This window comes from Eulemur rufifrons, chromosome 30 (assembly GCF_041146395.1).
Source record: "Eulemur rufifrons isolate Redbay chromosome 30, OSU_ERuf_1, whole genome shotgun sequence".
In the NCBI taxonomy this organism is placed as follows: Eukaryota; Metazoa; Chordata; class Mammalia; order Primates; family Lemuridae; genus Eulemur; species Eulemur rufifrons.
In genome coordinates this window covers 106,297,272-106,323,694 of record NC_091012.1, presented here as the reverse complement: position 1 = coordinate 106,323,694, position 26,423 = coordinate 106,297,272, and the positions used below count along the sequence as shown (strand labels likewise).

The window sequence follows — 26,423 nt, the reverse complement described above, 5'->3', positions numbered from 1 at the left end:
TGCGCCACTATGCCCGGCTAATTTTTTCTATATAGATTTTTAGTTGTCCATATAATGTCTTTCTATTTTTAGTAGAGACGGGGTCTCGCTCAGGCTGGTCTCGAACTCCTGACCTTGAGCAATCCACCCGCCTCGGCCTCCCAGAGTGCTAGGATTACAGGCGTGAGCCACCGCGCCCGGCCTCTGTTTAGATATTGATTTGAAAAAATCAACTGTAGTAAAAGAAAAAATTTGTTGGGAAATTTGAATATTGAGAGGATATTTGATAATATTAAAGATTATTAATTTTCTTGGTGTGATGACAATAATATAGTTTTTTTTAAAGAGTTCTTATCTTTTAGAGATACAAAAATTTTTACTAGTGAAATAATATACTGGGATATATTTCAAAATAATTGGGGGGTAGTCAGAGGTAGTGGGAGAGTGTAGCTGAAATACAATTAGTCATGTCTTGATAATTATTGAAGCTGAGTGATAGATACATGGGGTTTCATTATATTATTCCCTCTACTTGTATATATATTTGGAAATTGTCATAATATTAATAAAAGGTCTTTAAAAATCTTAACAGTGCTGGAAAACAAAGGGAGCATTTAAAGACCAAAAAAAAAAAAAAACTGTGAAATTCAGGATGTCTGAAAGCAGATGAGATCAGATTGGAAGAGAAATTGGAGGATAGAAAATCATAGATCAGGCCAGGCACGGTAGCTCAAGCCTGTAATCTCAGCGCTTTGGGAGGCCAAATGTGGGAGGATCACTTGAGGCCAGGAGTTCAAGACAGGCCTGGTCAACATAGTAAGAGCCCATCTCCACAAAAAATAGAAGAACAATTAGCCTGGCGTGATGGTGCATGCCTGTAGACCCAGCTATTCGGGAGGCTGAGGCAGGAAGATCACTTGAGCCTCGCTATGATCATGCCACTGCACTCCAGCCTGGGTGACACAGTGAGATCCTGTCTCAAAAAAAAGAAAAAAGAAAACCTTGGATCAAGTCATCAGAAGGGTTCTTGTCAGAGGAACCTCGGAGTAAGGAGGTTAGGGACATATGGCTGCTCGAAGTTATGAATTTTCAAAACTTACTGGCTTAAGTAGGGACAATTAGACACCTTTCTCTCCACCATGCCCTTTTTTCTCCTCACCTGAACAGAACTGCTGGCAGGAAAAGTCCAAGAATGTTATCTAAAGAAACTGTCTCTAATAAAAGAGTCAAAATCTGAGAAAGTAATATTGGTACTATCCCAAGGACAGGGAATAGGAAACACGAAACAGCTTCATCCCTCTAGCTCTCCAGTAGGACCTCCACCCAATTCCACTTGCCTACTCCTCTCATCCCCCTCTATCAAGGAAGTCCTTCTGCTGCTAAATTCTGTCCCCTCTCACAGAGCCTGTGCCAGCCCTCCTCTTCAAAGACAAATACTGCATGATCTCACTCATTTGTGGAATCTAAAACAGTTGAACTCATAGAAGCAGAGAGTAAAGTTGTGGTTACCAGGGGCTGGGGGGGTTGGGAACATGTTGGTCAAAGGATACAAAATTTCAGTTAGGTAGCAGAAGTTCAAGAGATCTATTGTGCAACATGGTGACTATAGTTAATAACAATGTGTTGTATACTTGAAAATTGCTAAGAGAATAGATATTAAGTGTTCTCACCACACACAAAAAAATGGTAAGTATGTGAGGTAATGCATATGTTAATTAGCTTGAGTTAGCCATTCCATAATGCATACATATTTCAAAATGTCATATGGTACATCATAAATGTATATAATTTGTACTTGTCAATTTAAAAAAAATGAATTAAAAAAAAAAAAGGATCTGTCTAGAAAGCAGATCAGCATGGTTACCAGGGAAACCCACTCTATCTGTATTAACCAAAGCAATCCTTCTATTCAAAAACATAAACAGAAAACCAAAAATTGCAAGATCTTTGGGAAAAATAAATACCACAAAAGGGAAGTCTCAACATGAAGGAACAGAACTGATCATTACAGAAAACAGATATTGGCCAGGCGTGGTGGCTCATGCCTAATCCTAGCTCTCTGGGAGGCCAAGGCCAGAGGATCACTTGAGGTCAGGAGTTCGAGACCAGCCTGAGCAAAAGCGAGACCCTGTCTCTACTAAAAATAGAAAAATTAGCCGGGCGTGGTGGTGCACGCCTGTAGTCCCAGCTACTTACTTGGGAGGCTGAGGCAGGAGGATCACTTGAGCCCAGGTGGGGCTCAAGTAAAATTGGTGGGCTGGAAGTAAAATTAGGGGGCTATCTCAGAATATAGAACAACAATAACAACAAAAAAAGATGAAAAACATTAAAAAGTTATGATGGAAAAATCTAGGTGCTCCAATATCTAACTAAACAATGTTCCAGAAGTAGAGGATGGATACTATGATGGGAAAGAAATAATCAAAATTATTATTAAAATACAATTTGCTAAACACATTGATGGAGGTATGTCAAAGGGACACACGAGCCAGCAGAAAGAGCTCCCAATGGACAAAGCTGGAATAATTTGAGCAACAAAATAAGTATTTTAATAGTATTAGATTACAACACAAAGCACAAAATAAGTATCCATGAGTCCATACTGAGATAAATAACTGAATAAATTAATTAATGGGGAGGAAATCACTTCTCTCTCATGCAGAATTCCAAATAATTTATGCAGATACTCCACACTAAAGGAGGGGGAACATAATTCCATACTCCTTAAGTGGAAGCTGTGCGTAGCGACTTCCTTCCAAATAGTACAGTAATGGAAAGCAGGAGAAAAGAGTGACTTTATGGTGAAGAAACCTTATAAACACTACCTCAGCCAGCTGATCAAGGTCAGCATCAAAAATGGTAAGTCACGTATGCACCATTGATGTGATGTGATGAAAATGGCACTTTTCTCTGTCATCTTCCACCTCAAAGCCCTTAACTCCAGTCTACTCATGAAAAAACATTTAAAAAATTCTGATACGTTGGAGGAGCATTCTATAATATATCTGACCAGTATTCCTCAAAACAGTCAAGGTCATCAAAAACAAGGGAAGTTTGGGCAGCTGTCACAGCCAAGGAGATGGAGACATGACGACTAACTGTCATGTGGTAACCTAGATGGCATCCTGGGACAGAAAAGGGACATTAGGTAAAAACTAAATCTGAATAAAGGATGGACTTTGGTTAATGATAATGTATCAATGTTGGTTCATAACAAATGTGTCATGATAGTGTCAGATGTAAACAACAGGAGAAACTGGATGTGGGTCTGGGAGAGAGCACAGGGGAAGTCTCTGTACTATCTGCTCAATTTTTCTGTACATCTAAAACTTCTAAAAAATAAGGTCTTTTTTAAAAGTATAATTTGCTTGAGGCAAAGACATGAATCTTCAGAACGAAAGAACCTAAAGAATGCTAAGTATAATGAAAGAAAAAAAACCTCAGAAATTATTGTGTTTCATTTCCATGATTCTGAATCCCTCCCTCTCATATTTACTGAGTGCTTATTTTTGGGCTCTCAATCTCACAATCTAGGGAGTGAGTTTCGACCCTCCTAATGGTCTTGGTTTCTAAACATTTTTAAATGTTAGTTACGTGCATTTCTCTGTAATGACAAGAACGCACAGTGAAAGGACACTACTATGCATTTTAAAAGTTCTCTAATTTAGTTTTTAAAAACTCACATTTAGAGATAAATTTACAAAATTTCAAAACTCCAAGGTAAAAGAAAAAAATCCAGGGTGGGGTGTGGTGGCTCACGCCTGTAATCCTAGCATTCTGGGAGGCCGAGGCAGGAGGATTGCTTGAGCCCAGGAGTTTGAGGTTGCTGTGAGCTAGGCTGATGCCACAGCACTCTAGCCCAGTCAAGAGTGAGACTCTTGTCTCAAAAAAAAAAAAAAAAAAGAAAAAAAGAAAAAATCCACAAAGCTTTCAAAGGAAAAAGGTTACTCAGAAAGGTTCAAAATCAGAATGACATAATGTAACATCAGATTCTAAGATACCAGGATATAATGGAGCAATGTCTTCAAAATTCTAAGGGAAAAATATTGTCAATCTTGAATTGTATGAGAACAAAAGATTTTTAAGACACACCAGAACTCGGAAAGCTTACCACCCACATTCTGTAAGAATTACTCAAGAAAATAGTTTAACCAAAAATATAAGTAATCCAAGAAACAAGATGACATGAGATATAAGAAACAGCAGGTGCTGAAGTCTGTCCCAGATTGGGGATGGGGACAGGAAGATTAGAAAAAAAATTAAGAGGCTTTATCACATCTTGACGCCTGGAGAATTCTCCATTGAATGGTGAAGTTTTATAAATATTTCCTTTTCTATGGAGCTAAGCCCACTTCTTGATTCTACACAGAATGATGTTTATATAAAATCATTGTGTTCCAAGCAAATCAAATGTGTTTAAAAAAAAAAAGAAATCACATTTCAAATTCTATTCATGTTTTCCTTTCAAAGTGTGATTACTGCTGTATTTGGATTTATTTTTGCCATCTTATTTTATGCTTCTTCTTTATCTTGCTTTCTCTATGCTTCTTTCTTCTTTCTTGCCTTCATTTAGATGGGATTGCTTATTTATATGTTTGAAATGTATTTGTTCCCAACTAATAGTAATGCCCTTAGGGACTGACCTTAAAATTTTAACATGCATGCATACTCGACTTAAAAGTGTGAGGTTAACCAGTATGTTTTGGAACAACACAAGGACTTTACACCACAACTCCAAATATTTCAGTTCTACACTTGTTTTATCGTCCTTCCCCTCCCCTGTCAACTGACTAGACATAACTATTGTTTTTCACATGCAGTATTGGCTTAGATTTACCTGCCGTAGTGGAGACTGTTGGTGCCCCATCCAGATCCCTTTTATTGGGACAGTACACCAACTGGCCAGCTCTAGTATTAGCTGACAGTTACCCCATTCTCCTGAGAATTGCTCCCCTCAGGACAAGGCCTCCCTGGCTGGGAGGTTACCCATCTGAATCCCTGAGGGCACATTGCAGCCAATGCCTGCCAGGAGATACAAAAAGCCAGCCTCCCTTGCCACAGTGGGGACAACCCCACGTGCCTCTATTAGCTTTCTATCGTGGCTGTAACAAATTACCACAAACTTAATGGCTTAAAGCAACACAAATTTATCATCTTACAGGTCTGGAGGGAAAGAAAGAAGTCTGGCATGAGCCTCACTTGGCTAAAATCAAGGTGTCAGCAGAGCTGTGTTCCTTTCTGTGGAGAATCTGTTTTCTTGCCTTTCCCAGCTCCAAGCGGCCACTAGCATCCCTTAGCTCATGGCCCCCTTCCCCCATCTTCAAGGCCAGTAACATGACATCTGTCTGATCATTCTTCTGTAGTCACATCTCTTTCTCCGATTCTCTCTTCTGCCTCCCTCTTCCTCTTTTAAGGACCTTTGTGATTATATTGGGCCCACCTAGATGATCCAGAATAATCTCTTTGTTTGAGGTCAGCGGATTAGCAACCTTAATTCCATCTGCAATCTCAATTTCCCTTTGCCATGTAACCTATTCACAGGTTCAGGGGACTAGGATGTGGACATCTTGGGCTGGCCGACCACAGTGCCTTTCATGCTCCAGAGCTATCTGCAGGATCAGGCTAAGGTTAGATTCCAGCTGAACCCACATAAGGGGACCTATAGGAAGTTGTGTCCTTACTCAACAGTAAACAATATTTGTCATAATGTATAAAACTTTGTAGGAATTTAATAGTTACTACAAGGATGTGAAAGGGAAGGTGTTAATAGCGCTAAATCCACATATATCATAATAGGAAGTCTAAGTCATTTATCATAATAGAAAGTCTAAAAAATATGGTTATAGTAATTACCAAAAGAAACAACTAATATAGTTGAAACTTCTCTGGGGAAAAGGCCACTAAATTGGAGACAGATGGAATAGGGAAGTGCTCTTTTTCTTTAGAAGCCTTATAATAACTATTTGACTTTTTGAACTATGTGCAATATTTTGATAAAATTAACTTTAAAAATAGCCGAGCACAGTGGCTCACGCCTGTAATCCCACCTGAGAGGCTGAGGTGGGGGGATCACTTGAGGCCAAGAGTTCGAGACTAGCCTGGGCAACATAGCGAGATCCTGTCTCTAAATAAATAAATAATTTAAAAATTTTCAAAAACTTAAAAAAAAATAAATTCAATGAAGCAGAAAAGAAGAAAAAGCCTCCTAAGAGAGCAATAACCTAATAATTTTAAATCCCTATTCCTGGTTCTAAACCAATAATTTTTTCTAACTATAAATTAACATGTACTCAATATAAAACAGTTGAAAAAAAGTAAAAATCCTATATACCAACCTCTCAGAGATAACCACTATGAACATTTGTGTGCATACTTATACTCACCTGGGTATTTTTTTCCAAAAAATGCAATAGCTGTTTGTAACCTGAGTTTATTACTAACATGTGGATATCATTTTAGATCAATGTATACAGCTCTACATTGCTCTTAATAATTGTATAGAGCCAGGTGTGGTGGCACACAGCTACTCAGGCGGCCTCAGGAGGGAGGATGGCTTGAGCCCAGGAGTTCAAGGTTGTAGTGTGCTATGTTCACCCATGTGAATAGCCACTGCACTCCAGCCTGAGCAACACAGTGAGATCTCATCTCTTAAAAAAAAGAAAATTATATGGAACTCTAGGATTTGAATATGATAATTTAGTAATAATAGTAATTTAATAAAAACCAGGAGGGAAGAGAGGCTCTATTGTTTTCATCTTTCATTACAGGGCATTAACAGACATTACCTAAAGTTGGTAAATAAAGACTGAAAAATTAAAGTATAATATTTAAAGTAATAAAGGCAGCCATTAGAAAAACTTAAAACATATTAGCAATCTGGCCGGGCACGGTGGCTCACGCCTGTAATCCTAGCACTCTGGGAGGCCGAGGCGGGTGGGTCGCTCAAGGTCAGGAGTTCGAGACCAGCCTGAGCAAGAGCAAGGCCCCGTCTCTACTAAAAAAAAAAATAGAAAGAAATTATCTGGCCAACTAAAATATATATAGAAAAAATTAGCCGGGCATGGTGGCACATGCCTGTAGTCCCAGCTACTCGGGAGGCTGAGGCGGTAGGATCGCTTAAGCCCAGGAGTTTGAGGTTGCTGTGAGCTAGGCTGACGCCACGGCACTCACTCTAGCCAGGGCAACAAAGCGAGACTCTGTCTCAAAAAAAAAAACATATTAGCAATCAAAACAAAGTCCAGCATGTATGTACACAAAATTTTTCACCTTTCAGATGGACATTCGATATAATTATCCAAACTTTGACAATAAAAATAAGTATATTAAAATATATTTCAAGAAAACTATTAATGGTTGTTCCATAAAGGGGATGAGGCTAGGCACTTAGGTTATACCTTTCTGTTGTCATGTATGTACCTATTATCATAAAAAGATATTCATAATATGTAATTAAAAATAGCTGACTTGGAAAGTAGTACTTTTCTGTGTAAGAGAGGTAGGTGAAAAAAATAGTCAATAAACTCTGACTCAATTTTTATACAATATACACATGCTCATGCACAGATAAAAAAGACTCTAAAGGCTACACACCAAGATATGAAAAATAATTATCCCTAAGCACGTATTACAAACATTCTATATATTCTTTGTGCTGATTTATTTTTCTATAATGAATATTTCATTCACATTATATTTGAAGTAAGAAAACACATTAAAAATCATGTATCTTGTAATGGGGAATGGGAAGGGCTATAAGAATAAAAATAAAATCAGTCAAAATGCCCCCACACATCTTTCAAAGCTTAGGTCTCAAAATAGATATACTCTATATACACAAGTTTTAATAAATCTTGCAAACAGCCTTTATGCCCTCAAACATAAAAATCTCCACTTTAGACAAAGACAGGCTATACAGGCATTTCATTGCAAGCAAGCCCCACAGTCTTTTTGATGGAGCCTCTGATTCACCGGATTGCCACACAGAGAAACAGCATAGACAGGATGCAGAAGGAGGAATACCAACAGAGATGGGACAGACAGTACATAGAGTACTGGTAATATTTTGTACTTGCATACAAATATTTTCAAATATTACAACAGATATTGAGAAATGTATAGGCAAAAATGAAGTGCTAAGGGGATGGACACGCTTGAATCTCTGATTCGGGGTCGGGGGCAAGGGCAATATACATAGCCTAAACTTTTGTACCCCCATAATATGCTAAAATTAAAAAAAATGAAGTGCTACCTTTTTCAATTTTCATTCTTATGTTTGGACTCTCAAAGTAGTTATCCCTACTCCTCATCTGCCACTAGGTCATATGCCAGGTTCTCCTATATTATTATATAACTATTTATATAGGAATATTTTAGTCTCTTCAACTGAAAGCTCAAGGGCAGACATTTTTGTGCCCCCCTCTCTCCTAGTATATCATGCACAGAACAGACACTCTAAGTATTTTCTTTTTTTTTTTTTTTTGTTGAGACAGAGTCTCACTTTGTTGCCCAGGCTAGAGTGAGTGCCGTGGCGTCAGCTTAGCTCACAGCAACCTCAGACTCCTGGGCTTAAGCGATCCTACTGCCTCAGCCTCCCGAGTAGCTGGGACTACAGGCATGCGCCACTATGCCCGGCTAATTTTTTCTATATAGATTTTTAGTTGTCCATATAATGTCTTTCTATTTTTAGTAGAGACGGGGTCTCGCTCAGGCTGGTCTCGAACTCCTGACCTTGAGCAATCCACCCGCCTCGGCCTCCCAGAGTGCTAGGATTACAGGCGTGAGCCACCGCGCCTGGCCTCTAAGTATTTTCAAAATGAACAAACTGAGCCAGCTACTAGAGCTCTCCACAGTAGCCCACCTCACTGTATCACAGCATCACGCAGAAGCGTAAGCAGCACACAGAAGTGCAGCTGAGGCTCTACCTCATGTGACCTGATCATATTCATGAATATTTGCCCTTTTTAATTCGACAGCAATGAAAAGCTGTGCTTGGCAAGGCAGAAATAGAGAAAAGCTCAAAGAAGAAAACACAAGTATTTATAAGCAAAATCACTTCATCTTAAGAAAGTCTGAATTTTATTTAGCATTATATTTGAGGCACTAACGATAATAAAAGAAGAAACTAAGATCAATCCCACAAGTTTACGGAGTCTCACAATTATGAAAGCATGCAGCCTGTAACCAATCTTGGAAGTATGCAATGTCATGTGTTTACAATACAGAAAATATACTATGGGGACTTCCTGTCAAAAGGAAATGGTCTGAATATCTGCAAAGTCTTTCCAATCTGAACACTTCAATACACATTCTACTGTTTTTCCTAATTCCAACCTAGAGCTCTACAGACAAAACAAGCAATACAGAAAGCTTTTTTTGGGCAAATGAGCCTCTGGAGAGTGTGATATTGGCTCTGAGAAACAAGTAAACTGACCTAGTGTTCGACCAACATAATGTTACCAAAAGCCTGAAAGCCTCGGTACTTAGCATCTCAGACTCGATCAAGGAGACAGTTCTCTTTAAGCTACAATTTCATTACATAGAAAATCACTGTTCTTCAGATAGAAAATTCACACTATACTACTAAGTATTTTAAAGTGATTTTTACCTCTTAGAGAAGAAGGGGCCAATTAGGATTTTTCAGAAAGAAAAGGAGATGCATTCAAGGTTGACAAAAATGAATCAGTGATTCAACTATATGTACCCCCAAAGTAATTAGCTTTGCCCAGGTTGCCAGGATAAACAAACAAAAAAATTATAAGCTTACATATAAGAAGGTACTTTTAAAATTACAGACACCAAAAAAAGAAAAAGAGCTTTAGACATGTAGTATTCCCTTAGAAGAGCCTTTTTTGAAATGTACAGTTATTATATAAGTAAGAACTGCAGGAAAAAAAAACCAACTTAAAATTGGTATTAAATTAAGTCAGTAGATTTTGTTTAATATCTTTAATAATTATATACTTTCTAAAGCTTTCCACAAAAGGGCATTACAGTTCTTCAATTTATTGCAAACATATCTTTAAAACAAAAAGTCAGCCCTAATATTGAAGCTATAATACAAATTTTTAATTATTGGCACTATACCATAAAACACAATGAAGAACATATTATTTAAATAAAATCGTATTTCAATCCAACAGATTTTTTTCCTCTTCATATCTACACCCAATAGTGATATTGTATAGGCTAATTTCTAAACAGACACACATTTTTACAAAATGATGAAAGCCATGTTTTACTCAGGAATACTATTGTTCACATAACATATAGGTTGTTTAATAGCAGATACAAGTTTGCCAAGCTTCAGATGGCAAAATGCTAAGTTGTGGATTTAGTACTGTCCAGCTAGTTGTTTCTCCTTGCCCTGGAGATTGTGGCGGCACGTACTGTTGAGAGACCACCTTGTTGCCACCACTTCTCATTATTGAATCCACTACAGTAGAATATCCATGTCCTTAAGATGCAAGGCCTAGCAAAAAGCCTCCCACAAATCCACTGGATATCACAATGTTTTGTTTGATAAATTCTGTGGCCTGAAACAAAGTTTAAACAAAAATACTCTTAATTATGCTACAATGTGGATGAACCTAGAAAACATTATGCAAAGTAAAATAAGACAGACAAAAAAGGACAAATATTATATGATTCCACTTATATGAATGATCAAATTCACAGAGTTAAAAAGTAGAATAGAGATTATAAAGGCCAGGGAAAGGGGAAAATTGTGGGAATTACTGTTTAATGGGCACAGAGTTTGAGATGATGAAAAAGTTCCGGAAATGGATAGTGGTAATGATTGTACAAAAGTGTGAATGTACTTGATGCTACAGAATTGTGCTTAAAAATGTTTAAAATGGTAAATTTTATGTTATATATATCTTACCACAATAAAAAAGATGCAAATTTTGAAAAAAAACTCTTAGTTACTGAATCCAGAGTCAAGTAACAATTTTAGCTATTTTCTTCAATTCAATAAATATTCAGCAAAAATTCCTGTGAACCTACTACTGCAGGTGCCAAACACCACACAAGATCCCAGAAATGTCCATTACAAACTGAAGGGGCCTCAAGAACACAGCCAGGCCCAGTAAGCTACTTGGCCACAGAGGTAACAAGTATATGGGCAGCAATAACCTCACAGGTAAAAATAAATCTACCTATAGGACAGATATAAGTGGTCCATGACCAATTTATTAACATAAATTATTTAATAAATTGTCACAGCAGGCACAATTATATTTATTATTAGTATTTAGCCAGTAAGAAAAAATGTACATGATTAAAAAAAATCACTTTGATAAAATGTTTAATCAAAAAAAAAAAAACCAGGAGGAAACCACTAGACAAAGTCAGACTATGATATATTCTGCCTACAGGCTTTAAAAATGTCAATGCCATGAAAGATGGGGGGTGGGGCAACCCAGATGAGAAGACTGTTTAAGACTAGAAACTTCGGAGACATGACAACCAAATGCAATACATAACTATTAATTGGGAAAAAAGCCATAAAAGATATTTTGTGAAAAAATTTTAATATGAACTATATATTATAAAATGTCATTATATCATGTTAAATTTTTTTAGAGTAATAATGGTATTTGTAGTTGTGTAGGAGAATATCCATATTCTTAGGAGATACACAGGGAAGTACTTAGGAGTAAAAAGTCATGACATCTTAAATAGTTCAGCAAAAATATGTAAATCTCACCCACACATAGATAAAGCAAATATGGCAAAACGTGAACTTGGTGAATAGGTAAAGGGTATTTGGGTATTCATTGTATTTATTTTCCAACTTTTCAACTGGGTTGAAATTTTCAAACTAAAATGTTGAGGGAGGTAAAAGGATAAAACAAAAACATTAAGAAAACTAATATATTAATCACACTGATAAAATATACACATTTTCAAACTATTCTACCTCAAGAAAAAAAAAGTAGTTTTAATTTTAGTACACCTCTATGCACTGTACACATACACATTTATAAAAACAGAGAAAAAATTTTGGAAGAATAATGTTTTCAGCTTTTACATGCAGATCAAAGTGGGTGGGAGATGGGCAGGAGAATCTAAGTTAACCATCAAAAAAAAATAATGACTGATGTAAATGGTGGCTTGATCCCAAATTGTACTTAACATACTCTAGATATATAACCAAAAAATCATTTTTTTAAAAAAAGAAGGTAATACCCAGTCACGTTTTCTGCTAAGTGAGCCCATTAACAAAAACAAACAAACAAACAAACAAAAGGAGCCAAAATTGTATATCATCTTACTTCTTCAATTATATTGTTGATTTCGGGTGCTGCTTTATTTGCTCGTTTCTTAATCTGTCTTTTTGCTTTGTTTACATCTTTTTCAACTCTGTTCCAGTCGATCTGCACATAGCCACTGTGACTGGCAACCTGCAAAATGTAATAAAAATGGTTAATTCTCTGCCGGGCGCGGTGGCTCACACCTGTAACCCTAGCACTCTGGGAGGCCGAGGCGGGTGGATCACTCAAGGTCAGGAGTTCGAGACCAGCCTGAGCAAGAGCGAGACCCCATCTGTATTAAAAATAGAAAGAAAATTAGCTGGACAACTAAAAAATATATAGAAAAAATTAGCCGGGCATGGTGGTGCATGCCTGTAGTCCCAGGAAGGCTGAGGCAGAAGGATCCCTTGAGCCCAGGAGTTTGAGGTTGCTGTGAGCTAAGCTGACGCCATGGCACTCTAGCCCAGGCAACAGAGTGAGATTCTATCTCAATAAATAAATAAATAAATAAAATAAAATAAAAATGGTTAATTCTAAACCAACTATGTTGCTAACTAATCAATTACCCAAGAATATATGAACAATTAGATTTCAAGAAATCTATGAAACTTATAGGCAAGAAATTGCTTTTTATTCACTAATTTATTCATTTAACAGATACTGAGTGCCTACTCTGTGCCAAGCACTGAATATGGGAGACATAAGTTTCCACCCTGAGACAGCTTCAGGTCTGTTAGGGAAAACAGACATTAAGCATAAGTAACTACTTAGATGTGATGAACACTGTGTTGAATACGGTAAGGAAAAAAGATTTCAAAAACGGTATTACAATTGTACTATCATCTATCATACTTTTGGAATAGGGAATTAGCTAAAAAGGTACAAAAACTATCCAGATTATATAGCTAATAAGAAATACCTTTTAATTAAATAGATGTTTACTTATAAGGGATCATGAGCCAATCAGTTATTAGGTCACTATAGAAATTTAAGTAGCCTGATAAAAGCCCTTCACTAACTCTGACTCTTAAGAATACTTTCTGGTAATTGCTTTTGCAAGTAGAATATAAAAGAAATATGCTCTATACAAGTTTCATGCCATAAATCCTTTTAATAAAACTAATAAAATTATAACTAAATGCCTACTAATAAGAAAAACCCTCATATGGTGGTACTGAGACACTGAAAAATCCAAACAGGAACGGCATGTGTGTAAGCCAGTATAGCAAGTCAGTGCCTCCAAATAATAAAATCAAAATACAGTCACATTAGTAAATAATTAAGCCATATATACTATTATAAATCACTTCAACAAGTTTATACTTTCTTTGTAATCTTTTAATGCAACACTTTGACTTTTATCCACACATAAAATACTTTAATAAAAATATCTGATTTTATATAAATAGGTTGACTGGAAATCTTTGGTTCTATTTTCTCTGAGAATGACTCCATAAAAGAATTCATTTATCTGCATTTCTTCCTGTATTTATTCACCTATCATTTCAAACTCCACCCTGAGCAAAACACAGTGATCAAATCAAACGGCAAGTGAAAGCTTTTTCCAGTAGTATTGACACAGTAATCCGAGTCACAGATGTGGAGGTAATGATGAACCTTACGGAAAGGAGCCTTTTCTCCATATAAATTGAAAAGACTTATAACTTACTTGCAGTAAGTAATCAAATTAGTTGATTACTTTGAAGCTTTTGCAGAGTTTCACTTTTTGCTGAATCTCAAAACATCTTCTTACTCAAGCCAAAGCTTGTGAGAAGTACAAACATTTCATGTATGTATATGGCTTTATTTTTAGGTTAGAAAAAAACAAAATTATTATCTATGCCACCACTCATCAGCAATCCCCAATTCAACTGTTATTTTCAAACTTAACATTTTAAGTTATGAAGTCTTTTAAAAAGTTAATCTTCATGCCATGAGTTATACTGGTGATAAAATAAACAAAAAAAACCCTCAACTATACTCCCTATGTGACCCCTTATCTACCCCCCATCCCCAGCAAAGGAATAAAAGAAGCCACTTAATGAGACAGGTTAAAAAAATTTTCACAAACAGCATTCCATACACTATATAAAAATATTTTTACATAGCCATTTGTCACTGATAATTTATAAATCTGAGGTTATCTGAGATAAAGATTTTGCATAGTTTAAAGAATCCTCAGTGTTTGGGGGGAAAATGTCAAACAGCTGCAGGGAAAATGAAAAACATGAGATGCTAATGATATTTATGCCTCTCTGGGTTCTCCTTCCCCAACACCTTCAAGCAGATACCCTTCTAGCTCAACACTGACCAGATCATTAAATTTGTTTGTCAATACCTAGCTCTTCCAGTGGACTGTGAATCTCTATGTCCCTAGCATCCCCCAAAATGCCAGACAAACAGATGAATGAGACAAATTGAATGAATGATAATAAAAGACAGTGAGTAAAGACTAAATCTCTGTCTATGCTGGAGTAATCTACTATTGTTGAACAGATTTCCTTAAGAAGTTCACTTTCTATGTTCCCTTGGAAGCAAATCTGGTCAAATTGAAGAATACCAGCCCAAATTGAGCAGCATGCTCCAATGCAGAGATGACCAAGGACAAGCAATCTGTCCCCCGTGGGATTCAGGTACATCCAACCTAATCGACAAATACCTTCTAAGAACTGACCGACCATACATGACCCAATTCAGTCTTGTCCACCCAGAACTCATTCGAGCAATTATAGGAAAATGCAAGCCAAGAAACTGGAGAGGGGGCGGGGAAGTGATGACTGCTTTTTGAACAACATTTGACTATCCTACAACACTAAAATATTTAATGGAGTTAGGTAAAGTGGCCTCATTAGAATACAAGCTTCCAAGTTAAAAATAATGCCAGGCTTTCAGGTAAAGATTCTGTCTGCCAGAAAGCTCTAAACAGGTAGATGAGGCTTTCTGCTTGTGAACCTTACCATATGGTGATCTAACTGGGCCATTTCACTGGAGGAAATTCCCCCCACCTCCAACTCTATATCTTTAGATTATTTTTCTTGGACTGGTCAGATTTCCCAGAGAAGGAAAAGCCCCATATACACATTTAGAGCTTTCAGCAGCTGCTAGCTCAATTCTCAAATATGAACAGATAACCAAGGATCATCAGGCATGGAGGAAGGCATCTAACATAAAAAAACTAGAGACCAAAATAATCAAACAGAGAAGAGAAGGGGGGGAAAAACTTAGAGGAACAGAGCCTTTACTGGAAGAAGTTAAAAAAATTGATCATTTATGTCTTCAAAGAGATTTAAAAAGGTAATGTACAACTGAAAGAGCTCCCAATGGCCAAAGCTGGAACAATCTGAGCAATAAAATAAAGCAGTATTAGATTATAACCCAAAGTATAAAATCAATATCTATGAGTCCATATCGATATAAATAAATGATCAAATAAATAAATGGAGAAGAGACAAATCTTCTAGCAGAAAATTTCTAAATAACTCCCACTCCTGATGTGTGGGCTATACACAGTGACCTCCTTCTAAAGAGTACCATACAGTATGGAAAGGGGGGAAAGCTGGTGGATATTTGCATATAGGATTGGTGGGAATGTAATGGATGCATACTTTCTCGAAGGCCACTTGACAATCAAAAGGTTTACGTATGTATATTTGCTTTATCTTAGACAAGTGTGCAAAGATGTATATAAATGGCTAGTCACTGCAGTGTAATTTATAAAACTGAAAAAATAAACTGCTAGATGAATATTCTGTGTAGATGCTAAGAATTCCACGCAGGACAGACCCTTTGGATCAACACTCTGAACCTGCTGTCCATTAAGGCAATCACTTCAAGCTAGCATCTGATGATTTCAGGGAAACTTTCAGCCTCTGCCACTCTCTAAGAACCTTCTATCTTCAAATTAGAGAAGACAACTATACCATTTCTCACCAACCTTCTCAATCTATAGACATGTAATTAAAATGGTTTCCAAAGATGCTAGTATTCCAGGATATGATGTATTTCTAAAGCTCTTATTGAAAGGAGTGTCTTCCAACCACTGCATTGGTTGAAATGATGGGTTGGGGGAGGACAAGTCACACAAAATAAATACATTCCACCTTTCCAATCTCTTAAAAAAAAAAAAAAAGGTATTGCATCCATGAAGGAAGAATAAGGAACAAGATGCTAAAGTCACATCAAGAAAAGAAACAAACAAAAAAAGAGCTCATGGAAATTAAAAATAAGAGAGCAGAAATGAAAATTCAGTAAGATGGTTAGAAGATAAAGTTGAAGAAGTCTCCCAGAAAGTAGACCAAAAAGACAGAACTGGAAAATTGGAAAGAAAAGATGAGAAATTAGACAACCAGTCCAGGATATCCACATAATAGGAACTACAGAAAAAAAGATGAGAAAAAAAATAAAGGGCAGGAAATCATTAACTAAATAAATATTAAGAAAATTTCCCCCAGGGGCCTGAGGCAGGAGGATAACTCGAGCCCAGGAGTTTGAGGCTGCAGTGAGCTCTGATTATGCCACTGCACTTCAGCATGGGGGACAGAGTAAAATTCTGTCTCTTTAAAAAAAACAAGAGAGAGAGAAAGAAAATTTCCCCAAACTGAAAAATAAGCCCACAGCAAGGCATATCACTGTAAAAAATCAGAACACGGGGTACAAAAAGAAAATCCTATAGGCACTTACTGAGGAAACACACACACACACACACACACACACACATACACACACACGTTCGGGAATTAGAATTACTTTAGACTTTTAACAGTAACATTGTAAGTCAGAAGACAATGGAGCAAACCCAGCTAAATTATGGATCAACTGTGAATATGAAGAAATTTTCAGAAGTGCGAAGTCTCAAAAACTACACCTCCTGTGCTCATTTTTTCCAAAAGTTACTGGAGGACAAGTCCCACCAAAACAAAAGAATATAGCCAAGAAGACACAAGATATAGGAAACAACCCAAGATAAAAACAAAGGGAATATCCAGAATGGTACTGAAGGGAGATCCCAGGATAAGAGCTGTACACCAGGCCTAGAAAACAAGTAGGACAGAGGACTCTGGGACCAAGTTTGTCCAGAAGATTAAACTGACAAACTATTTGATGCATATGACAATAAAGAAAAGAGATTTAGACAACTAGGAGTTGGCTAGAGAAATAATCCCAAACTCTCTAGTAGAAATAACAGTCAAAAACCTTCCCAAAGATGGTTAAAGACATAAATTCACAGATCAAGAAGTTCAGTGAACTCCAAGTAATTATCTAACACAATTATGAAATAACAATACTAAGATGATGTGGGGGCAGGGGGCAGAAAGCATTCAGGTGTGTGAGATGGGGGGATGTGTGCAGAGAACAGAAGAACAGTTCAATAAATGATAAATTATCATATTCCATAGTGGAAAGCCAATAGTTAACACCTATACCATTGTCTATTTTAAGATGGCAGTGTGATAAATACTGGAAAACACTATTATTACTATAAAAGCTGTAAGTTCTAAATAAACTAACATTTATCTTAAAATATAAGTAAAGGTCATAACAATATTAAAGGCAACTAGCCTAAAAGCCATTTGTTACTCTACTTCCACTTTCACTTTCCTTCCACTGAATTTTCAAGGCTAGTTATATTTGTGGGAAAATTGGTTTGATGCAGACAGGTCCTGTGTTCTTCTGCCTTAGAGACTTCAAAGACTATGAGGACTAAGCACAGGAAAGTAGGAAGTGGCAATGGCAAAACGAGGATTTGAATGGTGCATATTAAGTGAACCAAAATGGACTTCTGAAAAATTGACATGCAGAGTAGATTAAAATATACAATTCTCTCTATTTTGTGAACATTTTAGGAAACTCTGCTTCAGTCCTGTACCCTATTGCACTAAACAGAAATAACAACTGAATTTTCAAAACAGTTATAGAATTAAATATGTTCTTAATTCTATATAAACTCAAGTCAAAATCAGCTTAAATAAAATTCTCCACAGTACAAATGCCGGCATATTCATCCAAAGAACTAAATTTAGATATTAATCATATTCTTTTTCACCTCTTACCACAATTAATAAGCAATTATTCCCAATAATGTCATGAAGAGAAAGAATATTATATATATATTTTAAAAGGCTGCTTAGTAAACAACTCAAAAACCTATGCATAACGCATACAAATCCAGTTCCTTTGTACTTAAGGCAACTACTGGTTATTACATGATCAATGGCTTAGTTGCTAAAGTCAGATTTTGGTTGCTATGAACATCAATCATTTTTAAAATCTTGTATAACTGACAGTTCTCTGTATCTTTAAAATTGTTGCTAACATTCATTCCCAAGGATTTTCAATTTTTGGATTTACTATATTTAATCTTTGGAGAATGATATTTTTGGAAAAATATATGCCAAACAGACATGAATGCCAGATAGTATCCTGATAAACATTCTATAATGACAAAGCATTTTTAGACTTCATACTTAGAGGAACATGAACAAAACTAAAATTCCAAATCTACCTGCCTGCCACAGGAACAGAATTATAGATGATTTTTTTAAAGTCAATTTTCCACTTTTTATATTATTATGGTTCTCTAGTTAAAAGAAAAATGGTAGAAATTGCTAGCAGCAGTTTTCTCTGGGGAGAAAAACTGCATGGCCAGGAAACAGAAAAGAGACCTTTTTTTTTTTTTTTTTTTTTTTGAGACAGAGTCTCACTTTGTTGCCCGGGCTAGAGTGAGTGCCGTGGCGTCAGCCTAGCTCACAGCAACCTCAAACTCCTGGGCTCAAGCGATCCTCCTGTCTCAGCCTCCCGAGTAGCTGGGACTACAGGCATGCACCACCATGCCCGGCTAATTTTTTCATATATATTTTTAGCTGTCCATATAATTTCTTTCTATTTTTAGTAGAGATGGGGTCTCGCTCTTGCTCAGGCTGGTCTCGAACTCCTGAGCTCAAACGATCCGCCCACCTCGGCCTCCCAGAGTGCTAGGATTACAGGCGTGAGCCACCACGCCCGGCCGAAAAGAGACCTTTTGCATTTTATATACTATGTGTTGAATGTTTATTTTGCTAGGGAGATGCTAGAAGGGAAATCTGGGTAAGTAATAAAAAAATGAGGCACTTCAAATTTTAATAGTTATCTTTTTAATAGCTGGAATCAAATTACGTTTAAGGAACTTAGAAGTATTTAAATTGTTGTCTTTCACAACAAGCCAGCTTTCAAAACTCATTGTAATTTTTCCATAAACTGATGCCTAAGAGAAAAATTCCATCTTTTATTAAAATGGACAAGAGTGGCTGGGCATGGTGGCTCACACCTGTAATTTCAGCACTTTTGAGAGGCTGAGGCAGGAGGATTGCTTGAGGCAACGAATTCAAGACCAGCCTGGGCAACACAGCAAGACCCCATCTCTACAAATTTTTTTTTTTAAATTGGACAGTAGTAAAATAGCTAAACTTGACTATCTCAGTTCCCAAGGGCTACCTATGTAAGCAGAGGTAAGTGCCTAAAGCTCTGACATACCTGAAGGAGAAGAAAGCCACCACCTACTGCAGTTGCTGCAAGCTTTCCAACTTTCTGGAACAAAAATCCTGCACACCTTTAATGAAAGAAATAACAAAAGATGAGATCAATGATGTACTAAACCCTCTTCCTCTTCTACTTTTCATTGCTTTCCAAATAAAATCTGAATGTCTTCCCATTTCTTTTGATCATGTCCATTAACTGCTCAGAAACCTTTAATATTTTCCTTCATTTATATAGGCTAGTCAAAAATGCACAATCTAAAATGTCTGAGATTTGCTTCAAAATAAAGGATGGAGAGAAGAGGAAGGGACTTTATGGGAAAAAAGAGTGGCTACTGAAATTGAATGATGAGTACTCATGGGTTCATTATACTCCTACATTTGTATAAGTTGACATTTCCCATAATAAAAGTGATTTTTGTTTGTTTGTTTTGCTTAATATCGTCAAGATGTTCCATATACCTGGCCGACCCCAACTCTTACCCAAACCTTCTGTTCCAGCCCAATTAGTTTCCAAATAGGTCATTACCTTTGCTCAAGATATTAACCTCCCTGCTGCTAGCTGTTTCTGCCTAGCTCTGCCTACCTAAAGCTTTCCTACCCTTTGAGGTCCAGCTGTAGCTCCACCTCAATGACTATACTTCAGCCCACATTTCTCATGGCCTCCTTATCTACATCTATCTATTTTTATATTAAACCTGTTTTGTGTCTCATCTATCCTGCAGGAGTGTCAGCCTACAGTACTTTTGTGATTAATTCTCCCCTTCAGTGAGCTCACATTCCCTTAGTATTCCAGATCCATACTGTGCAAAAGAATCCCAGATTTCTAACTCTCGCCTTCTGTGCTGGGTTGAATGGTGTTCCCCCACCCTCAAAATTCATGTCCTTCCCAGAAGCTCAAAATGTGACCTTATTTGGAAGTAGGGTCACCGCAAAGGTAATTAGGTAAGATGAGATCATACTAGAGCAGGGTGGACCCTTAATCCAATATTAGACACAGGCTCACAGAGGGAAGATGACCATGTGACGACAACAGAGGCAGAGATTGGAGTGATTTGTCTACAGCCAAAGAATGTCAAGGATTGCTGGCAACCACCAGAAGCTAGGAGAGAAACATAAAACAGATTTCTCTCCCAGTGAGTCTCCAATAAGGAACCAGACCTGTTGACACCTTGATTTCAGACTTTCGGCCTCCAGAATTGTGAGAGAATAAATTTGTTATTTTAATCCACCTAGTTTGTGATACTTTGTTATAACAGCCCAACGACTGCTGCTGAAGTCTTGCCACCTCATATTTATCTCAGACTTTGCCTTCTTCATCCTTGGTACAACTGATTGCACAGTTCTATATACTGTATCTCCAATACATTACTTGACTCTGTCTTCTCCTTTCCATTCTCAAGGCCATCATGACCTTACTTTCAGACCACTCTAAGAGCCCTCTAACTGGTCTTCACACCTCCCATCTCTCCTAGCAACTACTCACCCTGATATTACTTTTAATTTCTTATCATGATCAAAAACCTATGGCTACCTATAGCTAAATAAAATCTCCTCAGCCTCCCATTCATGTCCTGAATTGGTATGAATTGTTAACTGGTTAGGTTAATGCCTATTAACTATTTCTCCTTAACATACACCACCATACCACATCAATTTTATACCCTTAAGAAAATGGCTAAAATTTACTACACTGAAACTAGTCATTGCAATAAATCACCCGTACAGTATTAGAGTCCTATTACACAGCTCCTGGGCCAACATCTGGTTATAATCCAAATGTACACACAGTCAGCCCTCTGTACCTGCAAGTTTCACACCCTCGGATTCAACTCATGGAGGATCTAAGATATTCAGGAAAAAAAAAAAACCAATAAAAAATAATAATACAGGCAGTGGCTCACGCCTATAATCCTAGCACTTTGGGAGGCCAAGATGGGAGGATGGCTTGAAGTCAAGAGTTCAAGACCAGCCTGAGCAAGAGCAAGACCCCCATTTCTACAAAAAAAATAGAAAAAATCAGGCATGGTGGCACTTGCCTGTAGTCCCAGCTACTTGGGAGGCTGAGGCAGGACAATCACCTGAGCCCAGGAGTTTGAGGTTGCAGTGAGCTATGATCATGCCACTGTCCTCGTGCCTGGGCAATAAAGCAAGACCCTGTCTCAAACAAAACAAAACAAAACAAGCAATAAAAAATAATACAAATAAAATTTTAAAAAATATAAATAAAAACCAATTCAGTATAATAACTATTTATGTAGCATTTATATTGTATTAGGTATTATAAATAACTTATAGATGACTTAAAATATACAGGAGATGTGTGGTTATATGCAAATATTACATCTTTTATATCAGGGGCTTGAGCATCCATGGGTTTTGTTATTGCGGGGGAGGGGGGGTGCCCTGGAAACCAATCCCCTGTGGATACTGAGGGATGACTGCATCACTATGAAGAACGTGTCCCTCAGTAGGGGAGTCAGCAGCAAAGGCTCAGAAAAGGGAACAGAGGAGGCGAGCAGCAGCCCCGTCTCCACAATATTCCTGGGAATGTGCTCCACAAGCATATGGATTCATTGCCAGATGGCATTAGTCACTAAAATGAACCTACTAACTCCTGCTGATCTGTCTCTAGGCTTTCCAAGCAAATTTCTGCCAATTATGAGGCTTCTCACCAAGTCTGTCTATAAGGAAAAACCACACAATGACTGGTAATTCCATTTCTCAACTATTTTTTAGTCTCTTTTAAGATTGGGCGTTAGGCCCTGACTCACACTGACCAATCACCTATGGCACTAAATTGAGAGCTTATTTAAGCAGAGGGCCATGCCCTAAATTACGGGGATAGAGGTACATTCAGCCTGTGGAGAATCAACTGCATGACCAGGGCCCTGACAGGCATCTCTCTTCTAATTGCAGGGTTTTTTCATACAGCAGCATTAATAGATACACATAATGAATAAATACTGCACCTCTGCATCACAGAATCTTCACAATGAGTGTTTCTATCATAAGATGGCATTTACAAAAAGACATAGAGCTGAGTGTGCCATTGTGCCAAAGCGCATGTAAGACACAAATCAAAAACTTCAATTTTATACCTATCAAGTGAAAATATGTAAATATGTAAACCAAATCAATGTAAGATGAATTTGACTTAGAATTTAAGAAAAAATGATTATTCACAAGTTAAGCGCCCTAACTTCAAAAATTCTCTATAGTCATGAACATTTTCAAAGTAACTTGTTCCTGCCCCTCGTTACCTGGCTAGCCTCTATACCAAGAACAACAGAATTAGATCCATTGTAGCAATTGTGTAACACGTGGTCTGAAATGTTAACTGGTTTAGGCTAACACTTATTAACCACTTCCTAATGTATTCCAATATTATTACAGACTAAGCAATTAGACTTTTAATTGCAACATAGAACCAATGTTATTCTATAGCTATTCATCAAAGCATTATCATAATCTGACCATAATCTTTACTGAGCATTTTACACTGCTCTCTAGGGGGTTGACAATTCTAGAGGCCAGTACTACTGCGGGAGTTTCTCAGGATTTTCCAGTTGTCAGCAAGTAAAAATTTACATACAATTAACTCATACATTTCTTCCTATCTACTATCACTGAATCAGATCCACTACATTTGCTGAACTTGAGAAAGGGGAAAATGTATAAGGAATTAAAAGAAGAGTGAGGAAGGAGGAGTGAAGCAGTGGGTGGGCATGGAGGAGGAGATCACCAAATCCCAATAGGGAAGCCTCTGAATGTAGATTACACCAATTTTAATTTTGAGAAAAGCCTCAAAGTAGTGGTCTTCTGGAATTAACAATGTAGACCCACTGAATGTGCACAGTGACTCTGGCCCATGTATAAAAGGACAGCAGTGAGGCCCCCAAATGAAATTTAATGAAAAAGATGTTGTTCTCACCAGCCAGTCACGCCACCCATTACAATCTGGGTAGCTACTGAGTATTTTTCTACCATTGGTCCCGAACTGTGGCCAAACACTCGATTCCACCAGTGGTGTCTTCTTGCATACTCAGTTAAATCCAACACTTCGTAAGAGTCGTCATCACTTTCATAGTCTTCAAGATACAAAATGGAAGAAATAAATTTAGAGTCAATCAAAAGTCAGAAATGTCCCATATATATATTTTTTTAATCTGTCATAACTCATTGTTACTTTTGGCCTACTGCTAAAAATGCCCAGATGAAAACTGAGTTTGTTAAAGTTAATTCCTGAGCCGAGGCCCTCAAGACTCTGGCACTAATGCCCTCATCTCCTTTCCAAAGACCCAGGGACCCGCCTGGGGTCACGGAGCCAGGGCCAGTTTAATTACACAGCAGTGTGGGGTCACCCCCCAAATCTCAGTAGTGTCAAGGTCAGAGCACGGTCCATTTTCATCAGTGGCAGGAGGGGGTCCTCCTCAGAGAAAACCGGTCAGGAGCCCCGCGAGAAGAAATCACTTGAGAGTCACGAGTATTAAAAAAAAAAAAAAAAGAGGTTTAAAGATGGAGACGAAGGGCCAGAGGTGAAGGTAAGATAGGAGGTAGGGCTGTGTTGGGGTAGGGGTCGCTCCCCGCCTGAGTTCCGCACAGAGGGGAGGGAGAAGTCTAGCTCGAAAAGGGTTCTCAAAGGGGCTGCCTCAAAAAAAAAAAAAAAAAAAAAATTGGAGCTCCAGGTATCCTGGGGCAGGGGAAGGAAGAGGAACCCCGGGAACAAGGTCGAAAGCTGTGAGCCGCGTCCCAGATACCACTTCGGGCCCTGGCCGCTCACCTGGGGGAGGGGGATTCCGGGTCGCCATTATACCGCCGGCGGCCTGTTCTGGGGTGGTCCCCGCCCACCCTCCTTTTCCCTGCACTTTAAGGGCCGCTCTAGGCCGAGGTAAAAGTCTATGGTTTCGTTTTTCCTCCTCCTCCTCCTCCTCCTTATCCGCCTTATCCTCCTTTTCCTCCTCCTCCTCCTTCCCCTGGCGCGTTGTCCTGTCCCCGCCCCCTTTTCCTCAGCGCAGGACCTTCCGCGCAGGCGCAAGGTTCAGGGGCGGGGAGAAGGGCGATCGGTTCTCAGCCCCGCGAGGCCTTATGGGAGTTGGAGTCCGTTGGCCTCCGCAACTTGGGATAGGGGGGACCGTTCCCCCTAGAATTTTCATGACCTGAATCCCCTTATTTTGTTTTAAAGTCTCAAGGCTGGGGGAATGGAGAGAAGGGCGCCGCTTGGTGGTATAAAGGGAAAACCAGCTTGGTATTGACAAAGACTCTCGGCTAAACTTTAGTCAGGAGCCTCTTCTGAGCTCTCTTTTTTACTAAGCCTCCTTCTTGGGATATCTTTGGCCTGCCTAGTCCAGTTGTAGCAAGAATCCTGCTAAGTCAGTTTAGTGAGAATCCCCTCACCCTTAATATCTAATTACCGTCAATATCCATTAAAGTTTTTCATCCCCCACCCTTGATATCTGCTCACACTGGCCTGCCATCAGCAAGAATCCTATTAAACAGGCTTAGCAAGAATCTCCCTACCCTTGATGTCTCATCCACATATTGACCCCCTCACTCTGATCATTGGCTGGCAATCCCCAGCTGTCTTTGCTGTATTCAGAGTAAGCCCTATTGTGATAGTCCTGACACCTATTGCAATATCCTGAATAAAGTCTTCCTTACCATTTTGTTTATTTATTTGCTTGCTTTTTGAGAGACTGGGTCTTGCTCTTTCACCCAGGCTGGAGTGTAGTGCTGTGATCATACCTCACTGCAGCCTCCAACTCCTGGGCTCAAGGGATCCTTCCACCTTGGCCTCCTGAGTAGTTGGGACTACAGGTGTGCACCTCCATGCCCAGCTAATTTTTTAAATTTTTTGTAGAGATGGGGTCTTGCTATGTTGCCCAGTCTAGTCTTGAACTCCTGGCCTCAAGTGATCCTCCCATCTTGGCTTCCCAAAGTGCTGGGATTACAGGCATGAGCCACTGTGCCAGGCCTTCCTTGCCCTTTTGACAAGTAGCAGGTATTTTTTTTTATCTGGCCTAGCACTTGCACACTGTAGGAATAATTTTTTAACGCTATTTTAAACACTACTAGAATTCAAGCACTTGAGGCAATAGGCTTTTAAAAAGAGATAAGAGAAATTCTGTTTCAAACTATACTTTTCTAAGGAGTCAAGGGTTCACAAAGGGACCAAAATTTTTCTAATTCTCTGCTGCTGGGAGTTGGAACTTGTTTACCTGCTCCCTCTCCACACATTTCCTGCCAGAAACCCAAGGGAGGTAGAGGAAGGCCTGGGAACCTCCTGAGTAACTCCTGATCCGGAAAGAGGACATAGGTTTTTAGCAGCATTTTTATTATTTAAATCTGACAGAGGAACGAGGTTGAGTTCTTCACCTAGAAACCCCATGGGATTCTGTAGAATGAAAAACCCTGCTAAACACTGAAGGAGCTCAGGAAGCTTCACCCCAAAATATGACTCCTTGGTATAAAGGGTATTTTGAATTAAAGGCCCTTGGGATCTATGACCAGCATTGAAAGGGGCTTTCCCTCTGGTTTAATCTTCATAAAACCAGACCCATCAAAAAGAGCAATTGACTTCCCTTCCCCTCCCAATTATTTCAATATTTTGCAGGAAAGAAGATCAAGAATACAACTAGACCTGGACCAAACCATTTTAAGATAATACCTGTCTCTCAGG

At 38.3% G+C, this 26,423-nt stretch overlaps 1 protein-coding gene across 1 annotated transcript; it reads right to left on the bottom strand.

Annotated features, from left to right (window-relative positions):
• Nucleotides 1–9,895: 9,895 nt before the first annotated feature.
• FUNDC1 (FUN14 domain containing 1) lies at nucleotides 9,896–24,691 on the bottom strand. Its single transcript, XM_069463599.1, has 5 exons — nucleotides 24,528–24,691; nucleotides 23,679–23,835; nucleotides 19,743–19,818; nucleotides 12,255–12,383; nucleotides 9,896–10,511 (listed from the first exon to the last, which is right to left on the bottom strand). Exons 1-5 carry the CDS (start codon nucleotides 24,553–24,555, stop codon nucleotides 10,434–10,436), a joined length of 468 nt encoding a protein of 155 aa, XP_069319700.1. The 5' UTR covers nucleotides 24,556–24,691; the 3' UTR covers nucleotides 9,896–10,433.
• Between the last annotated feature and the right edge of the window lie 1,732 nt (nucleotides 24,692–26,423).